A 22552-nucleotide genomic window follows, 5' to 3' on the forward strand; every position below is an offset into this window, starting at 1 on the left:
TCAATGGTACATTTTGCAAACGTTGATATTGCACTTCTTGCAAGAGTCAAGTGATGAATGTTAAGCTTTACTTTAAAGCTTCTGGATGTGATTCGAAAACATTTTTGTCAGTGCATAATTATTCTGGCATCGCTAGGATATATACTTTACGAAATCATAGCAGAAGAATATGTCATATCTTGAATCCGTTCACCTTCGACTGACAAGATTTTCATAATGACAGGCTTTTATTACAACTAAAACATGTAATATTACAAGCCCACACTGCTATAAAATATCAATAATAATTTTATTATTATTAACATCATCATCATTATTATTAAGTAACTTCCAACAGTATGTGAACCTGTTTGTTTTATGATGCGCTGTTTTCTTCTGCTTGTCTGAAAAATCTCATCGGAAGCGGCGTTTCGTCATTTCTTCCACGCGGCCGCCGCCGTGACGTGGCACGCAAGCGCAGAGCCGACAGGGCTTCCTGACACCCGACGAGCATCCCACCGAAAAAACTTTAGACATTAGGATTAATCCCGTAGTTTTAGTTGATTTGTGTCCTTTATCATGGGCCTGACCATCTCATCGATCTTTAGCAGGCTGTTTGGAAAGAAACAGATGAGAATTCTCATGGGTGAGTGTTGAGACTCATGTTAGCTAAGCTAGCGGCGTTAGCCAACTTTCTCAATTCCGTCATTCTCCAGAATAGCGCTGATAAAAAAAAAACAGTGCAACTATAACTGGTTCCTCTGCTTTAATTCAAAGTACTATTTTCTTTACCTTGTAGAGACAGAGCTAAATCAAGTGCGCATTTATTTACCTGCTAAATTATCTTCTTGCGATAGGATTCCACAACCTTTGAAAAAATTATTTTGGTAAACAGTTTTACCGTAACGTTAATAACAGTTCATGAGCAGGAACATATTACCCACAGACCGTTTAATTTATTTTAGAGTGAAGCATATATTATATTCAAGTATACTTTACTATCTAATAGCTCATGAAACCACCTTGCGTTTATTTTAGTATCGCAACTTACCTTACTCATAGTGTGTTGTGTGATACAGAAATGTATCAATTAATATATTCAGTGCCAAAGACATATTTAACTTCTATTGAAAAATTTACTTTTTGGCTTCACTGAACATTTAAAAAAGAAAATGCTTAAATGCAATTACACTTTTATTTACATATTTGACCAAATTCCACATTCATAAATGAAAATGTAATGTAAACACAACTGTGTGGTTTTGTTGACTGATGTAAGACTGTTCATAGCATTAGAGACTGAAATAAGAATAAATAAGAATAAATAAAACTAAGATTAAAGACTTGTCAGCTTTACAAAGTATTTTGTTTTACTTTATTTTTTATACCTGACCTTATTCTGATTTATTCCATTTATATAATTTAATTATTATATAATTTATATTATTATATAATTTATTTATTTTTAATATTTTTAGTCGATTTAAAGATAATTCTAGTATTTATTAGTACAGTATAGTACTGTTCTAGTATACTGTAGTGTTTCAACTAATACAATATGGTACAGTTAAAATTATGATCTAGTTTATTATATTACATATAGTAGTATGCTATAGATTAATATGGTTTTATTGCATATTTAGGTGTATATTCTAGTCTGGAATAATAGTGTAGTTTATATCCTTGGCCATTTTAAGACATGAGCTCTTCGTTGAGTTTTTAGGAGAAGTGACTGCTGTTTGAGTCTTGTATAGAATCTCATCATTAATTTTTGCTGTTTTACAGTGGGTCTGGATGCTGCCGGCAAAACCACGATACTGTACAAACTCAAACTAGGAGAAATTGTGACCACCATTCCAACCATAGGTAAGAGGACAGGACTGTTTTTGATTCGACTATGATCTCGAAGCAGTTCTCACGAGTAGATTGAGGTCATTGTGTTGTGTTCTGATTCAAATGAGTATTCTGTCAATTTTTACGAAAGTGTAGCACTTGTCTCCTTTTATGATTTGTCCAATGGCTGTCATCATACATGTGGCTGTAGTTCCTGTCTTAAACCACAACATTCAGCCAGTGTTTCATTAAAATGCAGACCTATTCCACTGAATATATTGTATGTCACGGCATTTCTTTTGGACAGGTTTTAACGTAGAGACCGTTGAATACAAGAACATCTGCTTCACCGTGTGGGATGTCGGTGGTCAGGACAAGATTCGTCCTCTCTGGAGACACTATTTTCAGAACACACAGGTATGGTCTTAATTTGAATTTATACAAAATAACATAAGAGCATACTTATTATAGTCCTTGCAGAGACTCATAGCTCTTTCTGTTTTTCCCTTTGTCCTCAGGGTCTGATCTTTGTGGTGGACAGCAATGACAGAGAGAGAGTTGCCGAATCTGCAGAGGAACTTTCAAAAATGGTAGCGTATATCTTTGTGATCTTCTCAAATGGCAACCAAGAGCAATGAAGCAGGACATTTGTGGAAGTCTTTTGTTTGCTCAGTGTGGTTGAGTTGCCTCATCGGTGTCTTTTCCTGTGCGGATGTGCAGTTGCAGGAAGATGAACTGAGGGACGCCGTGCTGCTGGTTTTCGCAAACAAACAGGATCTGCCTAACGCCATGGCTGTCAGTGAACTCACAGACAAACTTGGGCTACAGAGTCTACGCAGTAGAACGGTAAGGCCAGTTACAATTTAAAATAAATGTTTTCAATGTAATGAAAATGTTATGTTTTCCTGTGATCAACGCTGAATTTTCAGCATCATTACTCCAGTCTTCAGTGTCACATGATCCTTCAGAAATCATTCTAATATGCTGCTCAAGAAGCATTTCTTATTATTATCATTGTTGAAAAACAGTTTGTGGAAACATTTCAGTTCAAAATATCCGTATTTATTAGAAAATTGAATCATAGAATAGTTTTACGGTCCCTTTTCATCCATTTTAACACATTACAGTATTAATTTGTTTCAAAGAATAAAAAGTAGAAACTTCTCAACACTAAACTCTTGAACAGAAGTAAATATGCCAGACGAAACCGCTGCTGCTATTGCTTTTATCACATTATCTTGGTTTGTTAGTAGTCTTGACTTCTCAAAGATTGACTGGTACTGATTGAAGTATTTGCATGACATTTTAAAAAAGATTGAAATCTAAATTTTGAAGTGAAAAAAGGAACAAACTTGTTACCGGGGTGGTACCCATTTACAAGATACTAATATACAGCTTTTAGGGGTAAATAGATTAGATTTTGCACCTCAAGGTATCTCCCCAGTGAAAGCATTGTACCTTTTTTCTTTGTGAATGGAGCGTGGGCTGCTGCTGCTTTTTATTTTGATTGATTTATCATTTGTTCTTTTGTCTGGGTTTCTTGCAGTGGTATGTCCAAGCGACCTGTGCTACCCAGGGCACTGGACTCTATGAAGGACTGGACTGGTTATCCAATGAGCTCTCCAAACGCTAGTGAGGCTGTTGGGGTAGATGGTGTGTATGAACCACTGGAAAGGCTAGAGACTCCTCTTAGAATTTTTAAGTGTGTGACAGAGCTGGAAACTGAGGAGAAAACATCAAGCACTCTGCGCCTGTCTTAGCTTTTTCTTTCTATAATATACTTATTTGCCCAAGGTTGTCTATTTTTTTTCTTATTTCTTTTGTTTTAAATCCAACACAAATATTTTTTTTTGTCATTTTGTGAGAGGAAAAATGTTTTGAAGGACCTTTCTTCTCTATGGCTTTTTCAGCTTCTCAGAAAGTCCTCATGCAAAAGCAAAAACACTGGAGCCCCTGATCAGTGAGCAGTGTTATTGCTTTTGCTTTAGTCTGATCAGCATAGTTTATCTGAGACGTTGTTGTCAAGCTCACTGGAGAATCTCTGGGGTTAGTAATATTTCACAACTGGACTTTACATGTGGAGTCGTTTGGCGAATCAAAGCCGTGCCTGTTCCGTCAATAATTCTAGATATGCAAGCTGTAAAATTTGTTGCAGTGCATCACCTGCTGTAGTGGCGTGGAGTCCTGTGGTCCTTCGAAACATTATCTTTGTCTGCATGAGTTTACTTCTTCTGGCTCTTGGTTTAATTTCTCCTCATCAACAGCACATGGCATGAAAAGGTTAAGTTTCTTTTATTAGGTTAGTGTATTTCCACACGATCCGTTGTTGTTTGTGACAAATGTTTGAGTGACCCAGAACGCTGGTTTTGCTGTAGGTCAGAGTCAAAGGAAACATGATGTTCCTTAGCCAAAATGACGTTCTTTCCATTCTAATTTAAAGTTGAAATCGTTTGACGTGTTTCTATGTTTGTCATGCCATGTGAAATGTTTCGCTCAGCCGTGTTTCTTGAGCTTATCATTATTTGTGTCTGAATCTGTCTGCTGAATGCAGGTTTAATGTATCGATGAATTCCATGTCTGGTTGAAATGTTTTGCTTTCTTAAACTGATGTGTAACAGAAACAATCTATTTTACCCTATTATCATGACAATTTTTTTTTCGTGTATTATATGTATCATATTGTTTTAGAATAAAAAATAATCGTGAACTTGCTGTGTAAATGAATGTGATAAATCTGATTCGCTCCTTAAATGCGGACTTTAAGGTTATTGTGTTCCTCCATAAATCGTCATTGATTTGTGTCTTCACCAATTCAAAAGTGAATGTTTATAATTTTCTCAAACCAGAAAATGTCTGTTGTAATAAGTTCTTAGCTGCATTACTGCATCAGTCCAGCAGATGGCACCTGGAATAAAAAAATTGTACTACAGATATATAGCTAAAACATAGCTCACAATAAGAGCTATATTTGATTACCTTTATAAATATTTCTGTTTGAAGTATGTGTGTATATACATACATAAATACGTATACTGATTTGTGTTTGAACTCAAGATACTTGCGTTGTGTTATTACATGAGCTGTTGTAAATTTTTGAGAAGCAGGGAAGCTGAGCTGTGCAATGCCTTTAAGTAAAGTATCATCTAGTTAAATATTTTACAGTTTGAAAATGTAAAATAATTCAAATGTAGTAAATTTGGTAAAGGTACTCTGCTCATCTCTCTCCATGAAGTATATACATCATAAAAAGAGGGAAGAAAGTATGTTTATTGCATGAAATGAGAAACTTCCTAAGAAAGGAAACTATGAGCAGAACAGTTATTTGTCATCGTTCACAGCCACAGCTGTAAACCTCACAGATACCACGTTACCCGCCCTGTTGCGTGTGTTTGTCTCTTATCAATCATGATTAGATTTGGGTGTGGAGATCGTTTCAGGACTTTCCAGAGCAAGATCTGTCCAAATAAATTCTAGGAGGCACCAGTTTAAAGGTACATTTATAAATGTCATTCAGGTACATTTTCTGAGTAGAAAGTTTATGAACTGCCACGTTATTGTTATCAACTGCAATCCCTGGTGATTTTGATGTTTGTGTTGATTGTTTCGTTAGAGGAGATCCGGCTCCTAAGGGCAGTACATATCAGGTGTTGTTCTACTTTGTGACTTTGGTGGCACTTGTTATGTGAAGATACACACACACACACACACACACACACACACACACAAACTTGGACATGATTCAAAAAGCAAAAAAGTAAATAAATAAGGGAATTAAATAAAAAAAAAAGAAACTAAAGCACAAGGTATAATATTACACTCCAGTGTCCCCACCTACATTTCTACCATCCCATGTTTTCAGTATTCTCAAATGAGTGAAAACAATTGCTCAAAAACACGTCTCTGCAAAGATAAGGGACTTTTAGTAGATGTTTAAAATATGTTGGATCTTTGAAAAAGAATTATACAAAAAGTGTGTGTTGTTTACCAAGAAAGCAAACCCTCCCAGTAAAGCAATGTTTCTCAACTCTACTCCTTGGGACCGAACTACCCGAATGTTTTTGATGTCTTGCTAATTAAAACACCTGATTCAGCTCATCAACTTAGTTTGTTGAATGAGAGAGACACCTAAATCATTTTAGGATATAAGATGGGTCCCAGTCGAAGTCTGGAATCTAGAAACAGAGGAACAGCTGTTCACAGATCAAGCTTGGTCGGGTACCAGACCCACTGATCTGTCCTTTCCAGAGCCTTCTGCTGCCAGATCAACAAGCTAAGAACTAGTTACTGTATAGAGTTCTAAATTAACCTTCTCAAAATTATTATATTAAATAAAAAAAAGTGTTTCTATCATCACAGATTCGTTATAATGCAATGTTTATTTTTGGTGATTTTTCAACGTGTAAACTGGAATCTGCATCATCCTAACAGTTCTTCAGTGTTTCCTCTGGGAGACGCTAGAGAACCTTCACTGGTCTCTTTGTACTTACAGTATTGTTCAAAATAATAGCAGTACAATGTGACTAACCAGAATAATCAAGGTTTTTCGTATATTTTTTTATTGCTACGTGGCAAACAAGTTACCAGTAGGTTCAGTAGATTAGAAAACAAATGAGACCCAGCATTCATGATATGCACGCTCTTAAGGCTGTGCAATTGGGCAATTAGTGGAATTAGTTGAAAGGGGTGTGTTCAAAAAAATAGCAGTGTGGCATTCAATCACTGAGGTCATCAATTTTGTGAAGAAACAGGTGTGAATCAGGTGGCCCCTATTTAAGGATGAAGCCAACACTTGTTGAACATGCATTTGAAAGCTGAGGAAAATGGGTCGTTCAAGACATTGTTCAGAAGAACAGCGTACTTTGATTAAAAAGTTGATTAGAGAGGGGAAAACCTATAAAGAGGTGCAAAAAATGATAGGCTGTTCAGCTAAAATGATCTCCAATGCCTTAAAATGGAGAGCAAAACCAGAGAGACGTGGAAGAAAATGGAAGACAACCATCAAAATGGATAGAAGAATAACCAGAATGGCAAAGGCTCAGCCAATGATCACCTCCAGGATGATCAAAGACAGTCTGGAGTTACCTGTAAGTACTGTGACAGTTAGAAGACGTCTGTGTGAAGCTAATCTATTTTCAAGAATCCCCCGCAAAGTCCCTCTGTTAAAAAAAAGGCATGTGCAGAAGAGGTTACAATTTGCCAAAGAACACATCAACTGGCCTAAAGAGAAATGGAGGAACATTTTGTGGACTGATGAGAGTAAAATTGTTCTTTTTGGGTCCAAGGGCCACAGGCAGTTTGTGAGACGACCCCCAAACTCTGAATTCAAGCCACAGTACACAGTGAAGACAGTGAAGCATGGAGGTGCAAGCATCATGATATGGGCATGTTTCTCCTACTATGGTGTTGGGCCTATTTATCGCATACCAGGGATCGTGGATCAGTTTGCATATGTTAAAATACTTGAAGAGGTCATGTTGCCCTATGCTGAAGAGGACATGCCCTTGAAATGGTTGTTCAACAAGACAATGACCCAAAACACACTAGTAAACGGGCAAAGTCTTGGTTCCAAACCAACAAAATTAATGTTATGGAGTGGCCAGCCCAATCTCCAGACCTTAATCCAATTGAGAACTTGTGGGGTGATATCAAAAATGCTGTTTCTGAAGCAAAACCAAGAAATGTGAATGAATTGTGGAATGTTGTTAAAGAATCATGGAGTGGAATAACAGCTGAGAGGTGCCACAAGTTGGTTGACTCCATGCCACACAGATGTCAAGCAGTTTTAAAAAACTGTGGTCATACAACTAAATATTAGTTTAGTGATTCACAGGATTGCTAAATCCCAGAAAAAAAAATGTTTGTACAAAATAGTTTTGAGTTTGTACAGTCAAAGGTAGACACTTCTATTTTTTTGAACACACCCCTTTCAACTAATTGCCCAATTGCACAGCCTTAAGAGCGTGCATATCATGAATGCTGGGTCTTGTTTGTTTTCTGACAATCTACTGAACCTACTGGTAACTTGTTTGCCACGTAGCAATAAAAAATATACTAAGAACCTTGATTATTCTGGTTAGTCACATTGTACCGCTATTATTTTGAACAATACTGTATTTGTGAGTATATCGGGTTTTATATTGGGCTAGATGATAAAACAAAAAGCCCTTAAAAATAAAAATACAAAACAAAAGTTCATTATTGTTCTTTGTTTTTATTTGTTTTAATTGTAACTAGGATAAGGTTCACAGGCACGCCGGACTTTGTTGAATCTTCTTACATTTTATTAACACTACACAATATGTAAAAAGTTACACATTGTTGAGTGCCTTACATTACCTATAATGAGAAAAGATCTCATACAGATCATGGTCTAAATCCAAGGACATTTAGATTTATAGCCCAAAGCAGAGACACTAATTTTATGAAGATTTGAAACGAAAATTGTGAAAATTTTAATGAGTTTCATGTAAAATCCCATTAATAATGAAAAGTACATTTGTTACTATATTTATCAATCAAACGTTTTCATTGTTGTTTTGCATTAACTCAGTTACTTCTGTTAACAGATACAATTTTCATTTTGAAAATGTATTAGTAAATGTTTAAATTAAAATAAGCTATATTAACTGATGCTTTAGAAGTATATTGTGCGTTGTTAATTAATGTCAACTACTATTGTTAACAAAAGGAAACTTATTGTAAAGTTTGAACCAGACTAATATTGTAGGAAGACATATAAAGGCAACTACAGAATTTATTTTTAGTTTTATAGGTCAAAACATTCCAAAGAGTAATTCACATGATTTTTATGCTGTCATTATACTTAACACACAACAGGGAGAGTGCTTTATTGAGTTGTTTTATTATTTGCTGTTTTGAACCTTTGTGCTTTCTCGTACACTCTTTTATGAAAGTCCATCCACTTGAAGATTTCTGGCTTGACCCCTGACACAAGCACAGCTGTAAACATCACTGATACCACAGGAACTGCTGTATGTGTGCGTTTGTCTCTTATCAGTCATGATTAGATTTGGGAGTGGAGATCTTTCCAGGGCAAGATCTGCCCACATATCAGGTGGTGTTGCAGTATAAATTACAGGAGGCAGCTGTCCTTTCCAGCTTATTCTGGACATCCTACTGAAAGATTAACATAAGAAAAGGTAAGAAAGAGTTATTGCTATTTGCTTTAAATTTTATAAAATTGCTGAATTGTTTAATCGGTGGTGTATTGCCAATTTACTTTTACTTGTGAAATATGTAACCCAGACATCTACGAATCAGTTTTCCAGGTCTGTGGTGAATCCTCAGGGGAGGACGCCATGGAGCCGGTTACAGCACTAATGGGTGAGTAGATCAGTCAGTGAATTGTGGCTACATAAATGTCTTTAAAACTTCCAAATGCATTATTTATAAATGACAATAAAATAATTTGCCATCAATTTATTATTATTATTATTATTATTATTATTATTATTATTATTATTATTATATTTTTATTCACTACACAGAGAGGAGGTGGAGTTGAGATGCTGCTCCCAAGGGCAGAACATCTGGTCTGGTGCAACTCAGAGGAGGAACTCTGCATTTCCTAGAGTCATCTTCTTTGTTTTGTGCTAGCTGACCAGATGCACAGACACCAGTGATGAACTGAAGTGTTCTGCAAAGAGCTGAATGTGTTATATGAAAGTTATGAGAATATGCAAATGCAAATTCTGTGGGCTTGGTTTCAGTTGGTTGGGGGACCAACAGATTAAAACCTTCCTGTGAACATTAAAATAAATGTATGCAGAAATGTCATATGAAACATCAAAATAAAAGCGTCTTTAGACAAGTAACTGCTGTAGCATTCTCTTTACTGACAAACCGAAACTGATGAGGAGAGGGAGGAGTTTATTGAGGAAATGTTGTAGAGTATTTAAACGAGAGGAAGCAGAGACTGGTCCTTTCTATCCTGCAGACTCTCAAGTCTGAGACGGAGCGGAGATGTTCTGCTTGTATGCTGTGATCTAGTGTGCAGTCTGGTGAGTGATGCTGTCTTTTTATTTGCTTTTAAAAACTTACAGCAGTAATAATCACATAATTAAAAACAGCATCTTTTTCTTTGATCTCTTTGCTAGCTGTGCAATAAGGAAGTTGTGCTCGTGTAACGTAGCATGAATAACACCTCCACCCATTTGTCTGCTAACAAAAGAGATTTAGACCTAGTTTTACCATGGTCTCATCTGATTAAATAGAAAAACATTTCCTACTCGATAGATACATTCTTGATCATTATGCGTGCAGATGTTTTCGCAGAAGGTAGTTCTGAGTCTGTTAATAAGTGGTGTTTTTTTTCACTTCCTGTCAATTTTAGCTGTCACTAGATGACTGCACACGAGTTGAGACGTCACGCTACTTAAGGATCTCTTTCGATGCTTGCACTTATTATTTTGTAAGTATCTTTCACACTGATTTATTATGATAATAGGGCCTACTCATTATTATTTTTAGATCTGTCCTGTATCCTTGAACTTCAGATCTAATGATATGATCATTTCATAGATTTTGAGGAGGAGAGGAGGAGAACCCAACTGCCAAGGGTTTCGGGCACTCGGGTCCGCTGCCCTGTTCTAGTGCATTCTCTGGCAACACTGGATCTCTGGCCGGGGTCCAGCGGACCTGCAGTGAACAGCGCCAGGTCTATGACCCGCTGACGAAGCACCAGGAAACTAGAAGCAACCAAATCACACAAAAACACAGCCGACACCCTTACCCCATTTTTCCCTTTGGTCGGCTTCTGGTTGTCTGTTGCTTGGTTGGCAGGCTGTGGGGATGGCCTGCTAGAAAAACAACCAGTTTTTCATTTTATTTTATGATGGCTGAGCGCAACTCTTCCCAGAAAAATCAATAAAAATGGAAAAACCTGAAACTGAAACTAACGTCTGTGTTGTATTTCATTTCGAGTTATGGGACACTTTTTAAAGAATAACAAGGTAAAGGGGATATATTTTTAAAAAGTCACTGACTTCCATTCCATTTCATTCTATTTTAAATTTCTTAGATCTTCTTTTGTGTTTCATAGAAGAAATACATTCATAAAGGTTTAGAACTGGTAACTTTAATTTTTGGGTGAATTGCTATCATCCAAATTCATGAACACTATCCTCAGCCATGTTTGCTCAGTAAGGACTGATAAACCGAGACCAAAAGCAGAATCAAACATAACTTGCTTATTCTTTGTCCAAAGTAAACAAAAAACACTTGGTGCAACCAGAAACCCTGCTGAAGAAAAGGTGAAACTAACAGCAATACAACACAAAACAATAAGGTCTCATTTGTCTCAGTAGTGAGCTAACATTAAGCAATACATCTTTACAGTATTTATTCATCTCTGTTATGGATTCATGTTAGTTTTTTAGTGCTTTAACAGTGCTCAACAGATACATTTTTATTTTATTTTAAAATGGTAAATGTTAAAATTAAGATGGTGTAGATGTAGCCTTCATTATTAATTCATGCTAACAATGTACATAATGATAACAAACATAACGTTATGATAAAGTGTTTCCATTACTATTAATACTGGCAGTATGTGAACTTTCAGTCCTCCGTGTTGTCATTTTTGAGGAATATTTTTATGGAGAGCATTTTTACCAGCCCTAATTTTCTATATTCTCAAATAATGTTTAGAGTACAATACAATTTCAGAACATCATAAATGGATGCAAAACAGCTGGCCAGAAGCATGTGTTGTCTCAACAAAGGGAAAAGCGAGTTAGATTCATTTTAAAAGACTTGAAGAAATATGCCCTGACATTCACTAAAAAACAACAACAACGACTTCCTGTAGAGGGATGGCTAACAGAGAATCAGAAACTTACTGAGAAATGAAACTTATGAAAACAACAGCTGTTCCCAGATCAGATGAGGGCGGGAACATACCAGTATAAATTACACACAGACCCCCTGATCTGTCCTTTCCAGAGCCTTCTGCTGCCAGATCAACAAGGTAAGACAACTAATTCTAGAGAACATATCTCACAATGATTATTATTTAGAAGACAAGGTTCCATAAACATGTTTTCTGCCATCGCAATTAAATGAATTTGTAATGCACATTTTATTTCGGTGGTTTGTCACTGTGTAACCTGCAAACTAAATTATTTTTACAGATTTCATGGCGTTTCCTCTGTGGGAGATGCTGTGGAAACTTGACTGGTCTTGTAGCACTAATGTGTGAGTATATCAGATGTTTTTCAGACTTTTTTTGAGCTACTATAAAAGACGGAGCTAAAAATAAACTACACAATGTTATATCCAATGATGTCATTCAAATGCATTATTCAGTAATGTTGATTTTCAATAAGTTATATAGTTGTTATATAATTGATATTTGACACCCTCTGCACTTCCTGTAGCTGAATGGTTTTGTTTTTTGTTCTAGCATCATGAAGGAGGCGGAGTTTATGTAAATCCTTGCTGCCAGGGGCAGGGTCATCTGGACCAGTGCCATTCAGAGGGGAAACCCATTTGTTTGGTGCTGATGTCCAGATGCGCAGAGGCCAGCGCAGTCTGCGAAGCCTTACACCGGTGTGACGCAAGACAACAATCCCGCGCGCAAAGCCTCAAGCCTCTATTATACAAATTATACAAAAACCGACCACAAAAAAACCAATGCATGTGATGCTAAAAGTGAACCAAGAAATCTCTTTAACACGTTGCTGACTTCTGAATAATGCTACAAATGTAAAGTGAAGTGAAGAAGTGAATCTTTGGTGAAACCTTTGGTTTCTGCATCGCTTGGTTCAGTTTTTCCGGGGCAGAACTGGGAAACAAAGAGCCCCGGAACAAAATTTGGAAAAAAAACAACAAAAGAAATAAAAACAAAATCCAAAATAATGATCATGTTGTGCTGTGTTTATTTTTGTTTATCTGCCAATGATTGATGATGAGTGTACTAACCATAGGACACTATGAGATTGTTTAGATTCTGTAAGAAAATTGAAAATAAAAAATAATTCAGTGGTGAAAGTATATATTAATAAGTATGGTTACACTTTACAATAAGGTCCCATTAATTGACAATGAGCAATACAATTGTTACAGTGTTTATTAATCTTTGTTTGCGTTAGTACAAGTCAAGTACAAGTGTCCATGTTAGATAAAAAAAAAAATATAAACATATGAAGACTTAAGATTCAAGTCTGTCTAAGGTTTTTCTCTGAAATTAGCATTTTTTTTATCAGGCAAAGAAAATTTAATAACTGACTAATAAACTTTTCATTGCCATTAAAGTGAAACCTAAGAACCTAAGAAATGTGCAGGTTTTACATCTGACGTTTTCAGAACTCTTGATTTTAATGTTGAAATTGACATTAACTTGGATTAATGTAATTTAGCCAGACATTTTCTCACCATGAAAATAGCCACAGAAGCTGGCATGGCTTTAAACACGAACAAACAGCTAGGATTAATACATGCTTTAGAAGTATTTATTTATCACTTATAGTTCATGTTAACTTATGTAGTTTACAAATGCAAACTAATTACATTTTGTAAATTGTTACCAGAAGTATAAAATACACAAAATAATCAAAAGCATTGTACTGATTTGACAAAAGTATAACCAAGAGGCCAAACATGATCAAAACTTCCTCATATGTGTCGCTGTCACTCCCTTTTAACAAGGCTATCTTTTTTATCTTACATCATAATAAGGGTTAAACTTTTGTACTGTATCTGATTTGTTACATGATAAATTCTATAACTGACAACATCGTAAATCCTAAGATAAGTTTTAGTTTCACTTTTGTTTCTGTGGAAATAGTTCCTCTAATGTGTCTGCACCGGATTGGCTGCTGCAGTTATGTTCTTTGAGGAGGTGTGACTATATCAAGTATAAATAACGAATGAAGATCCACCTCACATAAACTGCACTAAACTGCTCTGAACTTTAAACAAATCATCAGAATGGTAAGTTTATAATTTTTTACAAATATATAAATATGGTAAAATGTTACTATTATTACTGCAGACTAGCAAGTATGCAAACTTTTAATGATTTGTAGTGAGTCTATATATATGTGAAAACACTTTTAGTAGTGATGTGCAATGATGTTTAACATGAAGTAGAAGTTTGCATTTTTTAATTATAACATCATCCTTAAATATTTAGTTTTTTTTAATTTTAGCAACTATTTTGAAAAACACATGTAGGTTTGACATGACGTTGCAATAAATATCACTTAATGTAAATCTTTCATTTATGTATAAACTCAGTTTTAGATAGATTTATAGATAGATATATATCGCGGATAATAGACAGATAATGCTATTGCAAGTGTCACTGCAGATAAAATACTTTTAAGGACATATGTACTAATGTGTCTTGTAGAAATAACTGACACTTTGGCAAGGACATCTGCTATCATATTATAGCGAAGACACAGACAGTTTAACTATACTGTATTTTAAGTTAACTCTTAGTTTGTGCAGAGCTATTGTGTTATATTCACCCCACCCGTGTTTATGTAAGAGGGTGTGCCAGACTCCTCAGGGTAAACGATGGGTGGAGAAGTCAAACTTGCTATTTACAGTATAAACTAATAAACTGAAGTAGGACAATAAAATAATAACTTAGATCAACTTAAACGTTATATTCTAAATAAATTAAATGTAACTGAGTCAAAGCAAAAAGATTACTCAAAAGAATTTAAATATATAGTCAATATTTTATTACAGTGTATCCATTTGAGCGATGTTTGTTCCCCATCAACAGATCTTATCTGAGGGGAGCGATGAGGAGGATGACGATGATGATGAAGAAGATGATGGAGGTGCTGGAGTAAGTGTTTGCTGCCAAGGGTAAACTACTGCTCCAGACCTTGATGCAGCTAGTGTTGAAAAAGACCCAATAGCACGCTGGATCAAACCAAACTGTGTGCAATTGCTGATACAAGCAGCAGCCAAAGCAATCACACAGGTTTAGTTGTGACAAACATCACAACCCAAGTATCTCCCACGCCATGTGTGTCCATGGCAAACTTGACACGTAGACAATGACTCCTCCATGGAAGACGATGGAACTCGCAACTTTTCCGCTGTGCAGTGGCAGCACCGTCGCCTTTCTTCAGAACGGCTCTGCTTTCCTGTCTGTTTGTGCAACCGTGAAGAAACCGTGGAGAGAAGAACGAAATGTTCATGGAGAGGTGATCCCTCATGAGAGCTGCTGGTCCAGAGGTTGGAAGATGTGAGCCAGTTTTTACTGGGATCACAATCATCCTCAATCACCATTGTGCCATCGAGCAACGCACATGACTCCAACGCAGGACTGACTTTCTGCAAAGTGTCTACAGTAGTCAACAATCCATTAAAATACAAACAGAGAATGGGCTGGATGGGCATTTTGTTGATGCACTAATGGATGCATGTTGCTCACATATTTTCAGGGAGGTCTCGCCCTTTTGAAGCCCAAGTGTATTTGTTGTAATGATGTATTCAGACTATGGCTGCTTGGTCCAAATAGCTCTCCAGTAAAACTAGCAGAAGGTTTCTGGAGCAGCGGATCAGGGTTAGAGGTAAAAGCCCACTGTTTTTTTTTTCGTTCTTTCCTTTTTTTCTGTTCTTTTACCTCATTTTGATGTCAAGTCAACACCACTCAGCCATAGAGAGCGTGATCAGAGCGAGATGACATGTTCACCAGAATAGGTTTCACAGGCACACCGGTTCTGCAGGTTGTGCTGATTTGGTTGAAGCCACTGGTTCAGATATCTTACTAACAATAAACAATATGACACACTGCTGAATTTCACGCACAGTTGTTATCGCAGTGATGTTGAACAAAAGTTACACAACACAGGTAACGTACCTGTAATGAGACATGATCTCTTACAGAACAAGGTCCCTATACCAAAGGACCTATTAAGATCTAGCAAGAAATGAAGCCCAATAGATGCGACACAACATCAAAGGACATCATATCATATTGAGCACTCATTGTTTTCTTGGTTATGTGGCGAGGGGATCGTTAGAAAGTGATCTGTTTAGTTTTTAAATGATGTTCTTAGAAATGTCATGAATGCAGATGGATTTCTGTGCATTTGTCTGCCTAAATGTATTGCTTTCTAATGAGCTACAAGGTAACTCCCCCTAAATAAAGTAATGTTGTGAAAAACATATTTTGTGTATTTTGTCATACATCTTGAAGATTTTGGGATAGATAAGAGAAATCATGGAACATAAAATGCAAGAGGATTTGTGATATATTAAGTGTTTTTATACTATTATAGTATTCAGTATTTTTAATTAGCTTTTAAAATGTTTCACTTTATTTTAAATTGTAGTGATCTTTTATGTGGCTTATTCATTTTTATTAATATATTTTTATTTAATATATATGCGTTTTAGTTAACAATAACAACACTGGTCATTTATAAATGTAATTTATTGATAATAATTAAATTGATACATTTAATAATTCTATAAATTCAATAAAATGTTTGTGGCAATTAAACTAATTTAGAGACATTTGAAAATTTATTAATTATTTATATCAACTAATATTTCTGGACAAATCCCAAAATGTTGTGTGTTGCTTTGATACTGAAAATTCAATGTATTAAACCACACTTTCAAGAGTTTTTTTTTTTTTTATTAAATGAAAATTTAAGGCTTTTTCAATTAAATTCATAATTGCCCACAACTCTGCCTTATTTAATTTAGACCAAAGAAAACATTAAAATGTACAAAACAAAACACAATTTCTGTTTAGTAGGTATTGTATGTACAGACTGCCAGCCCCAGAACATGTTATATAATTAGGCTTAATATGAATCATCAACCTATCCACTAATGTGTTTATGACACTTAATAAGGATTAGATGCCAATCTCTGGGACAGCTTTGAGACATGAACATGTTTCTGTATGCAGCATAGCCCTGTTAGATTCTCGCTACATGTTTATCCTGAAATCTACACATTTTACATAAAACCCTTTCTTGGGGTATGGAGCCACATGGGTAAGTCTGGGAGAATTATCAATTGACCTAAAGAAAAATACAGAGCAGTAGATATATCTACAGGCTTAACATGTAGGTCAAGTGACGGCGACAGAGTGATTAATAATTATGGTGTGTTAGCTTGAATGCTCTACTGCTATTTGATTCATTTCTTGTCATGTTAGTATGCGACAGGTGAAATTTGACTCTTCTGTCACTGACTGCATGTTTTCTGTCTCTTTGCCATATTTCTGTCTATAGTATTCCTCAGCTGATTTCCCAATGCACAGCACATCCACATATAGTGCATATAGAACCAGTGATTTGTGGTTAGTTTCTGTTCTGTCCTCTCCGGTCCTCCATGACGCCGCAGGTTCCAGTGCCCAGACCATCATATTCTCAGGCCAGGGAGAGTCTGGTGAAGGCTATTCCTTCGAAGATCATCTGTCTTATCACCTGTGGGGGAAAAGACTGTCGATATGAAGGTCCAGCGAGCTGGAGCATAAGCCAACAGGCCATTAAAGGTGTCTTCTCCAGCTGGTGAGGCCTATAGTGTTTCTATTGTCTGAATTAACCTGGCTAACACAGCTGCAACATGAAAAGAGAGCGTCTTCAAAAAGCTCTTTAGTCCACACAGAAACAACTAAAGGCCAAAGCTCAAGAAAAACATTGTGTTCTCAATTTTATCCAGATTAATGTGGACATAGCCTTAGTGTTAGAAGAGACAAAACAAACAAATAGGAATATTTATATGTGAGAAGAACCAGGGACATCAAACCCGTACGAACTGAACTGAATGCAAGAGTGAGAAATTGTACAATATAATGTTTTTCTTCTTTCTATGGCTTACAAAAGCACCCTTGTAAATATTCACTGTGTTTTTTGTATTTAGGGTGACCGATGACATTGTTGCAATGGCACGACCTTCTACATATCTCATTAAGAGATACTGCATCATAGAGCAGTTCAAACAGTAAGTGTTATTTAATACAGTCTTTAAAAGATATTTACTTAAATTTACCTCGACTCTGCAGAGGAGTGCTTCTGATTGATAAGGGACAATGTGTATGTATGCTTGTGTATTTGCTTTTATTAATTTGTATTTACAGGTTCAACATTAAATCCATCATTAATATGCAGCTCCCAGGGGAACATGCTCACTGTGGCCCTCCTCTGGACCCCGGCAGTGGGTTCACATATTCACCTCAGATCTTTATGGAAAGCCAAAGTGAGCCAAAGTCATACACTTTCATGGAACTTTCATAGAACTATTAGTATGATTCTCTTGCTACATATCTGGTTCATATTACACCCTAAACAGATATTTGCATTGTGCCACTCCTAAATCTCATTAGATTACCTATATATACTACACACACACACACACACACACACACACACACAAATTATCCAATTATTTTGGAATGATTGAATTTTAAATAAAAAAAAAATATTAACACTACTGTTCAAAAGTTTGAGGTTGGTGAGACTTTTAAAAAATGGTTTTAAGAGAAGATTCCTATTTGAACAAAGTCTACATTTATTTGCTTAAACATATACAGTAAAATACAGTATTAATGCTGGTATAAAATATAACCTGAACATTTGAGATTCACCAAGTAAATTAAATTATGAATTATGTTCCTTCTTGTCTGACAGTTTACTTCTATAATTTTGGGATGTGTGATTTTGGAGTGTCGTCTCTGGAGGGGATGCTGGATGCCGTGAAGGTTTTGGCCTTCGCTGTGCAGGAAGGAAAGGTGGCTGTTCATTGCCATGCTGGACTGGGCAGGACAGGCAAGTTTCATCTCATGCATTATTACTTGAAGATGATATTCTATTTGAGTAAAGTCCTTAATATCAACCCTACTCTACAGGTGTTCTTATCGCATGCTATCTGGTCTACACCTGTCGAATCAGCGCTAGTGAAGCTGTCCACTATGTTCGGATCAGAAGGCCTTGCTCAATCCAGACTCGATCACAGATCAATCTGGTGTTTGATTTCGCCCGGCTGGTGGGCTCTCAGTTGGCTCAGTACCCATGTCTGAATATGCGGCACGGTTCCTCCTTCAGCCTCCGGCAGTATCTCCTGCGTCAGGCCCTTCTGCTGCACGGGGACGAGGCCCGAACCCTCAAACACACGCCCAAGATCCTGCACGTCCTCTGCAGCATGCTGATCGCTCTCACCCAGGGGGCTCCCAGTCCTCCAGAGGTCCAGAGAGAACTGGAGAAGAGGCTGAACACCTCGGCCCTGAAGAAGACAGTGAAGGTGACACTTCTGAAGAGAAACCTGCCTGCTCTGAAGGAAAGGAGAGGCTCATGCAGAGCGTGCTCCTGTGAGTCCTGGGAGAGGAAGAGGGATGTCCTTCTAAACAAGCGAAGCTACAGCGAGTCAGATCTCACAAAGATTACTATTACTGAGGTGAGCCAGTCAGTTTACTGCAAATTTGCTGTATTTTTACATTTTTGAATATATAAATAATAAATGGTCATATTTTTTTAAATGAGGTAATTACATTAATTAACATTAACTAACAATGGAAATACTTGTAAAGCATTTATTAATCTTTGTTAATACTGATTTCAACGTTTACTAATATAATTAATATAATACTAATATAAGTAATTTTTGATTTTTTTTGTTTATTACTGTATATATATATCTTATATATATCTCTTTCTCCTTTATTTATATTGAATATAAAGTTATATGTTTAATATTAATAAGTGTATATATATATATATATATATATATATATATATATATATATATATATATATATATATATATATATATATATAAATTGTAAAATTTATTCTTAAAATCTGTCTATCTATCATCTTATGTATGTATATATGTATTGTAATAATTTAGTTTATTTTTAAATACAATTTTATAATTTTTTTTATGAAAGATTATGAAACTGCATAACAGTGGCAAATTAAATCATGTTGTTCCTGCAAGGATTTTATGTTCTCACACTACTCTCCTCAATCTGGTGGACACCATAAATTAAACAATGGACCAATCGGCCCATCACAAGATCAGAGAATCCCAACAGAATCCCAAAAGAGTCTTCAAACCCAGATGACAGACCAGTGCAATGGGACGACAGGGAAACACAGCCCCAATCCACCATCAGCTCCTCTCCCACAAAATGAGAATGTGAACAAGAAGACAAAATGTACAACCAAGAAACCTCAGGCTTACCTAAAGTTCAGCTCAAACATTGAGGTCAGTGTGAGACCAAATAAAAAATATATATCTTAGTTCACTACTTGAAGAATTTTGAGAACTTGAATGATGCATTACCTCTTATTTGTGCAAATGTTGTGGATGTTTTTTTAAAGCTAAGGCTGGAGCATCCTAAATCAGTTCAGTCATCATTATCAAGAGCTGTCGCTAAAGCAATGGCACAACAGCGCCCCCCACTGGACACTGTGTTGACAAAAGCAGCCGTTTTGCAGGTAAAGCATGTTTGACTTGGTTTCGACAAAAACAAGAATGTTCATGGTTCCACACGCCGACAAAAGGTTTTGGTCCAGTAATACATTATTTTCACCATACAAAGCATGATCATGTTTTCATATGACTGCATGTGCAGATATAACATTTAGAGTAATGCTTAAGAAAAAAAAAAGCATACAAAATTTTTTTTTTATTTTTAATTTAGTTTTTTTTTTTTTTTTTTTACTTCAAAATCGCTGAGACAAGCATATTGGCTTATACATTTTATAATATGTATCTAGCATTCTCCTTATTTAAATCTATGCATGATTCTGTATATGACAAAAGCTTTTGTTTTATATCTTTGAATACTGTGTTAATGCAGAAGTTTTCACCCTTGTTTTAATTCTCTTCAGGATGAGCTCAACTTGAGTGAATGTGGCTGGGCTACACTTGTCATGGAAACAGATCCTGAAGTCCTGTGCACACTGTTATGGATCTGGCTGGACAAATTAAAGGTCAGAGGTCACAGTATATGGTGCAAAAAATATGCTTTTTTAAACAATAAGCCTGACATAAACATAACATGCTTATGAAAACTATTTTCTCTTTTAAGAGAGTTGTTCTCCTTGTTTCATATGCAGTGTTTTAGCTGTTGTGCTTAATCATCACAGGATCCTGTTCTCAGTAAAGATGACGTAGAGAGGCTGACCTCAACCCGGCCTGCACAAAACCTGCACAATATTTCACTGCAAAAGGTGAAAATCTGAAATCAGATTGTGACAGAACACACAGTTTGAACTGTATTATGTACAGTTTGGGAATACATTTAAGCATAAAAACCCAGAAATTGTGGTTTAAAAGGTTTGCTTACATGTCTGTTACACATTTCTCTGTGTGTGTCATACAAATAAGGCATATTTTAAATCACAAAAAATTGGTACAGAAACCATTCATATTCAAAAATTGATTGAAAATTTCACAAATAAAGAAAAAGCAAGTAATACACTGAATTAAACATGACATTTTGAAGTACTTACAGACTGTTCAACAATGCATGTGGTTATATATCTTCTTGTTTTAGTATCAGCGGCACACCATCTGCTGTCTGCTGGACTGTGTGGGTCAAGTGGCATTTCGATGTCCTCTGTTTGAACATGCTATACTACAGAGACTCATTCAGGCTTTAACAAGAGTACGTTTGTGTGTGTATAGATGTGCAAATTTTCCCGAATAAATAGATATTTAAACAGAGAAGCATTTTAAATTCACTTTTGCATGATTTTGTATTTGAACAGCGCCCTCCAGAGGACACAGAGAGACACAACATCTTGTTACGGGTTCTCAGAGCTACAATGAAAAAGCAGTACCTTTACAACCTCCACCCAAACACTACAACACCGTCACAGTGTTAGGAGCAGTGCTTCAACTAATGAAACCAGCAAAGATATTTATATAAATAAACATTGTTTGATTAAATTAATGACTGATCAAGTTATTGATTTCTGTTCCAGTCTGTACAGCCCTCCTTAAAAGTATTATCACATTTTTTTTTCACGTATAAAACTATATGTTTATTTTTGTGCTAGTTAATAAAATATTAAATATTAATATCAATATTTAACAAAAACAAGACAAAATACAAAAATCAAGGAGAGAAAAATATCAAAATATATATAAAGTAAATAATAATAAAAACAATGTTGTTTTTGCCTCTGATGTATTTTCTCTCTGCTTTCTAAACTAATGTTAATAACTAATTTATATATATATATATATATATATATATATATATATATATATATATATATATATATATATATATATATGTGTGTGTGTGTGTGTGTGTGTGTGTGTGTGTGTGTGTGTGTATATTATTAAGTTATTGTTTAATTATTTAAATTTGATTTTGTGTTATCCAGTGAAATGATATACACATTTTGTGTGTGTGTGTCTTAAGTGTCCAAATTATTTTTTTTTTTGTTTTTAGTGGCCTATAATGGACGTTCCATTGAAATATCGAATAATGTGTTTTATCATTTTAAACTTGTAGTGTGTATTAAATTAACATTTAAAATATCTCTAAGGAGAGCACTTGTTGAATTTGGTTATACTTTAGTTTGTTTTTAATTAATAAAACCGCACAGATTCGTGTGGATTCACTAGTAGAGCCACTGGAATGTCACTCAAAAATGACATCAAATAATCACCATGGCGACGGCGCCCTAGAGATTAAAAATAAACAATTAACGTTATAAACAATAAAAAAATTCGCTTTAGCTTAGAGTTTCATTAGAGCTCTTCACGAGCTACATTT

At 35.6% G+C, this 22552-nt stretch overlaps 2 protein-coding genes across 6 annotated transcripts; both read left to right on the top strand.

Moving 5' to 3' along the window:
* Positions 1-419: 419 nt before the first annotated feature.
* LOC127977751 (ADP-ribosylation factor 4) lies at positions 420-15966 on the top strand. Of its 4 annotated transcripts, none has more exons than XM_052582866.1 (13): positions 420-625; positions 1765-1845; positions 2120-2229; positions 2331-2402; positions 2533-2658; positions 3359-5303; positions 8727-8972; positions 9094-9156; positions 9321-9833; positions 10166-10243; positions 10354-11800; positions 11964-12027; positions 12236-12690. In XM_052582866.1, the coding sequence occupies exons 1-6, from the start codon at positions 559-561 to the stop codon at positions 3443-3445; spliced, it is 543 nt and encodes a 180-aa protein (XP_052438826.1). In that variant the 5' UTR covers positions 420-558; the 3' UTR covers positions 3446-5303; positions 8727-8972; positions 9094-9156; positions 9321-9833; positions 10166-10243; positions 10354-11800; positions 11964-12027; positions 12236-12690. The 4 variants fall into 4 exon arrangements, 2 of the variants coding, with proteins under 2 accessions (XP_052438826.1, XP_052438825.1); XM_052582865.1 differs by having other exon boundaries at positions 8831-8972; XR_008158353.1 differs by lacking the exons at positions 420-625; positions 1765-1845; positions 2120-2229; positions 2331-2402; positions 2533-2658 and adding an exon at positions 14570-15966 and having other exon boundaries at positions 5289-5303; positions 9079-9156; positions 12236-13764.
* A 680-nt stretch (positions 15967-16646) lies between these two features.
* Positions 16647-21714, top strand: LOC127977118 (protein tyrosine phosphatase domain-containing protein 1-like). Of its 2 annotated transcripts, XM_052581805.1 has the most exons (12): positions 16647-16808; positions 17049-17327; positions 17680-17760; positions 17897-18015; positions 18447-18584; positions 18665-19209; positions 19753-20022; positions 20139-20255; positions 20652-20753; positions 20910-20993; positions 21320-21430; positions 21534-21714. In XM_052581805.1, the coding sequence occupies exons 2-12, from the start codon at positions 17149-17151 to the stop codon at positions 21648-21650; spliced, it is 1863 nt and encodes a 620-aa protein (XP_052437765.1). In that variant the 5' UTR covers positions 16647-16808; positions 17049-17148; the 3' UTR covers positions 21651-21714. The 2 variants fall into 2 exon arrangements, with proteins under 2 accessions (XP_052437765.1, XP_052437766.1); XM_052581806.1 differs by lacking the exon at positions 17680-17760.
* The last annotated feature ends 838 nt before the right edge of the window (positions 21715-22552 follow it).

This window comes from Carassius gibelio, chromosome B18 (genome assembly GCF_023724105.1).
Source record: "Carassius gibelio isolate Cgi1373 ecotype wild population from Czech Republic chromosome B18, carGib1.2-hapl.c, whole genome shotgun sequence".
NCBI lineage: Eukaryota > Metazoa > Chordata > Actinopteri > Cypriniformes > Cyprinidae > Carassius > Carassius gibelio.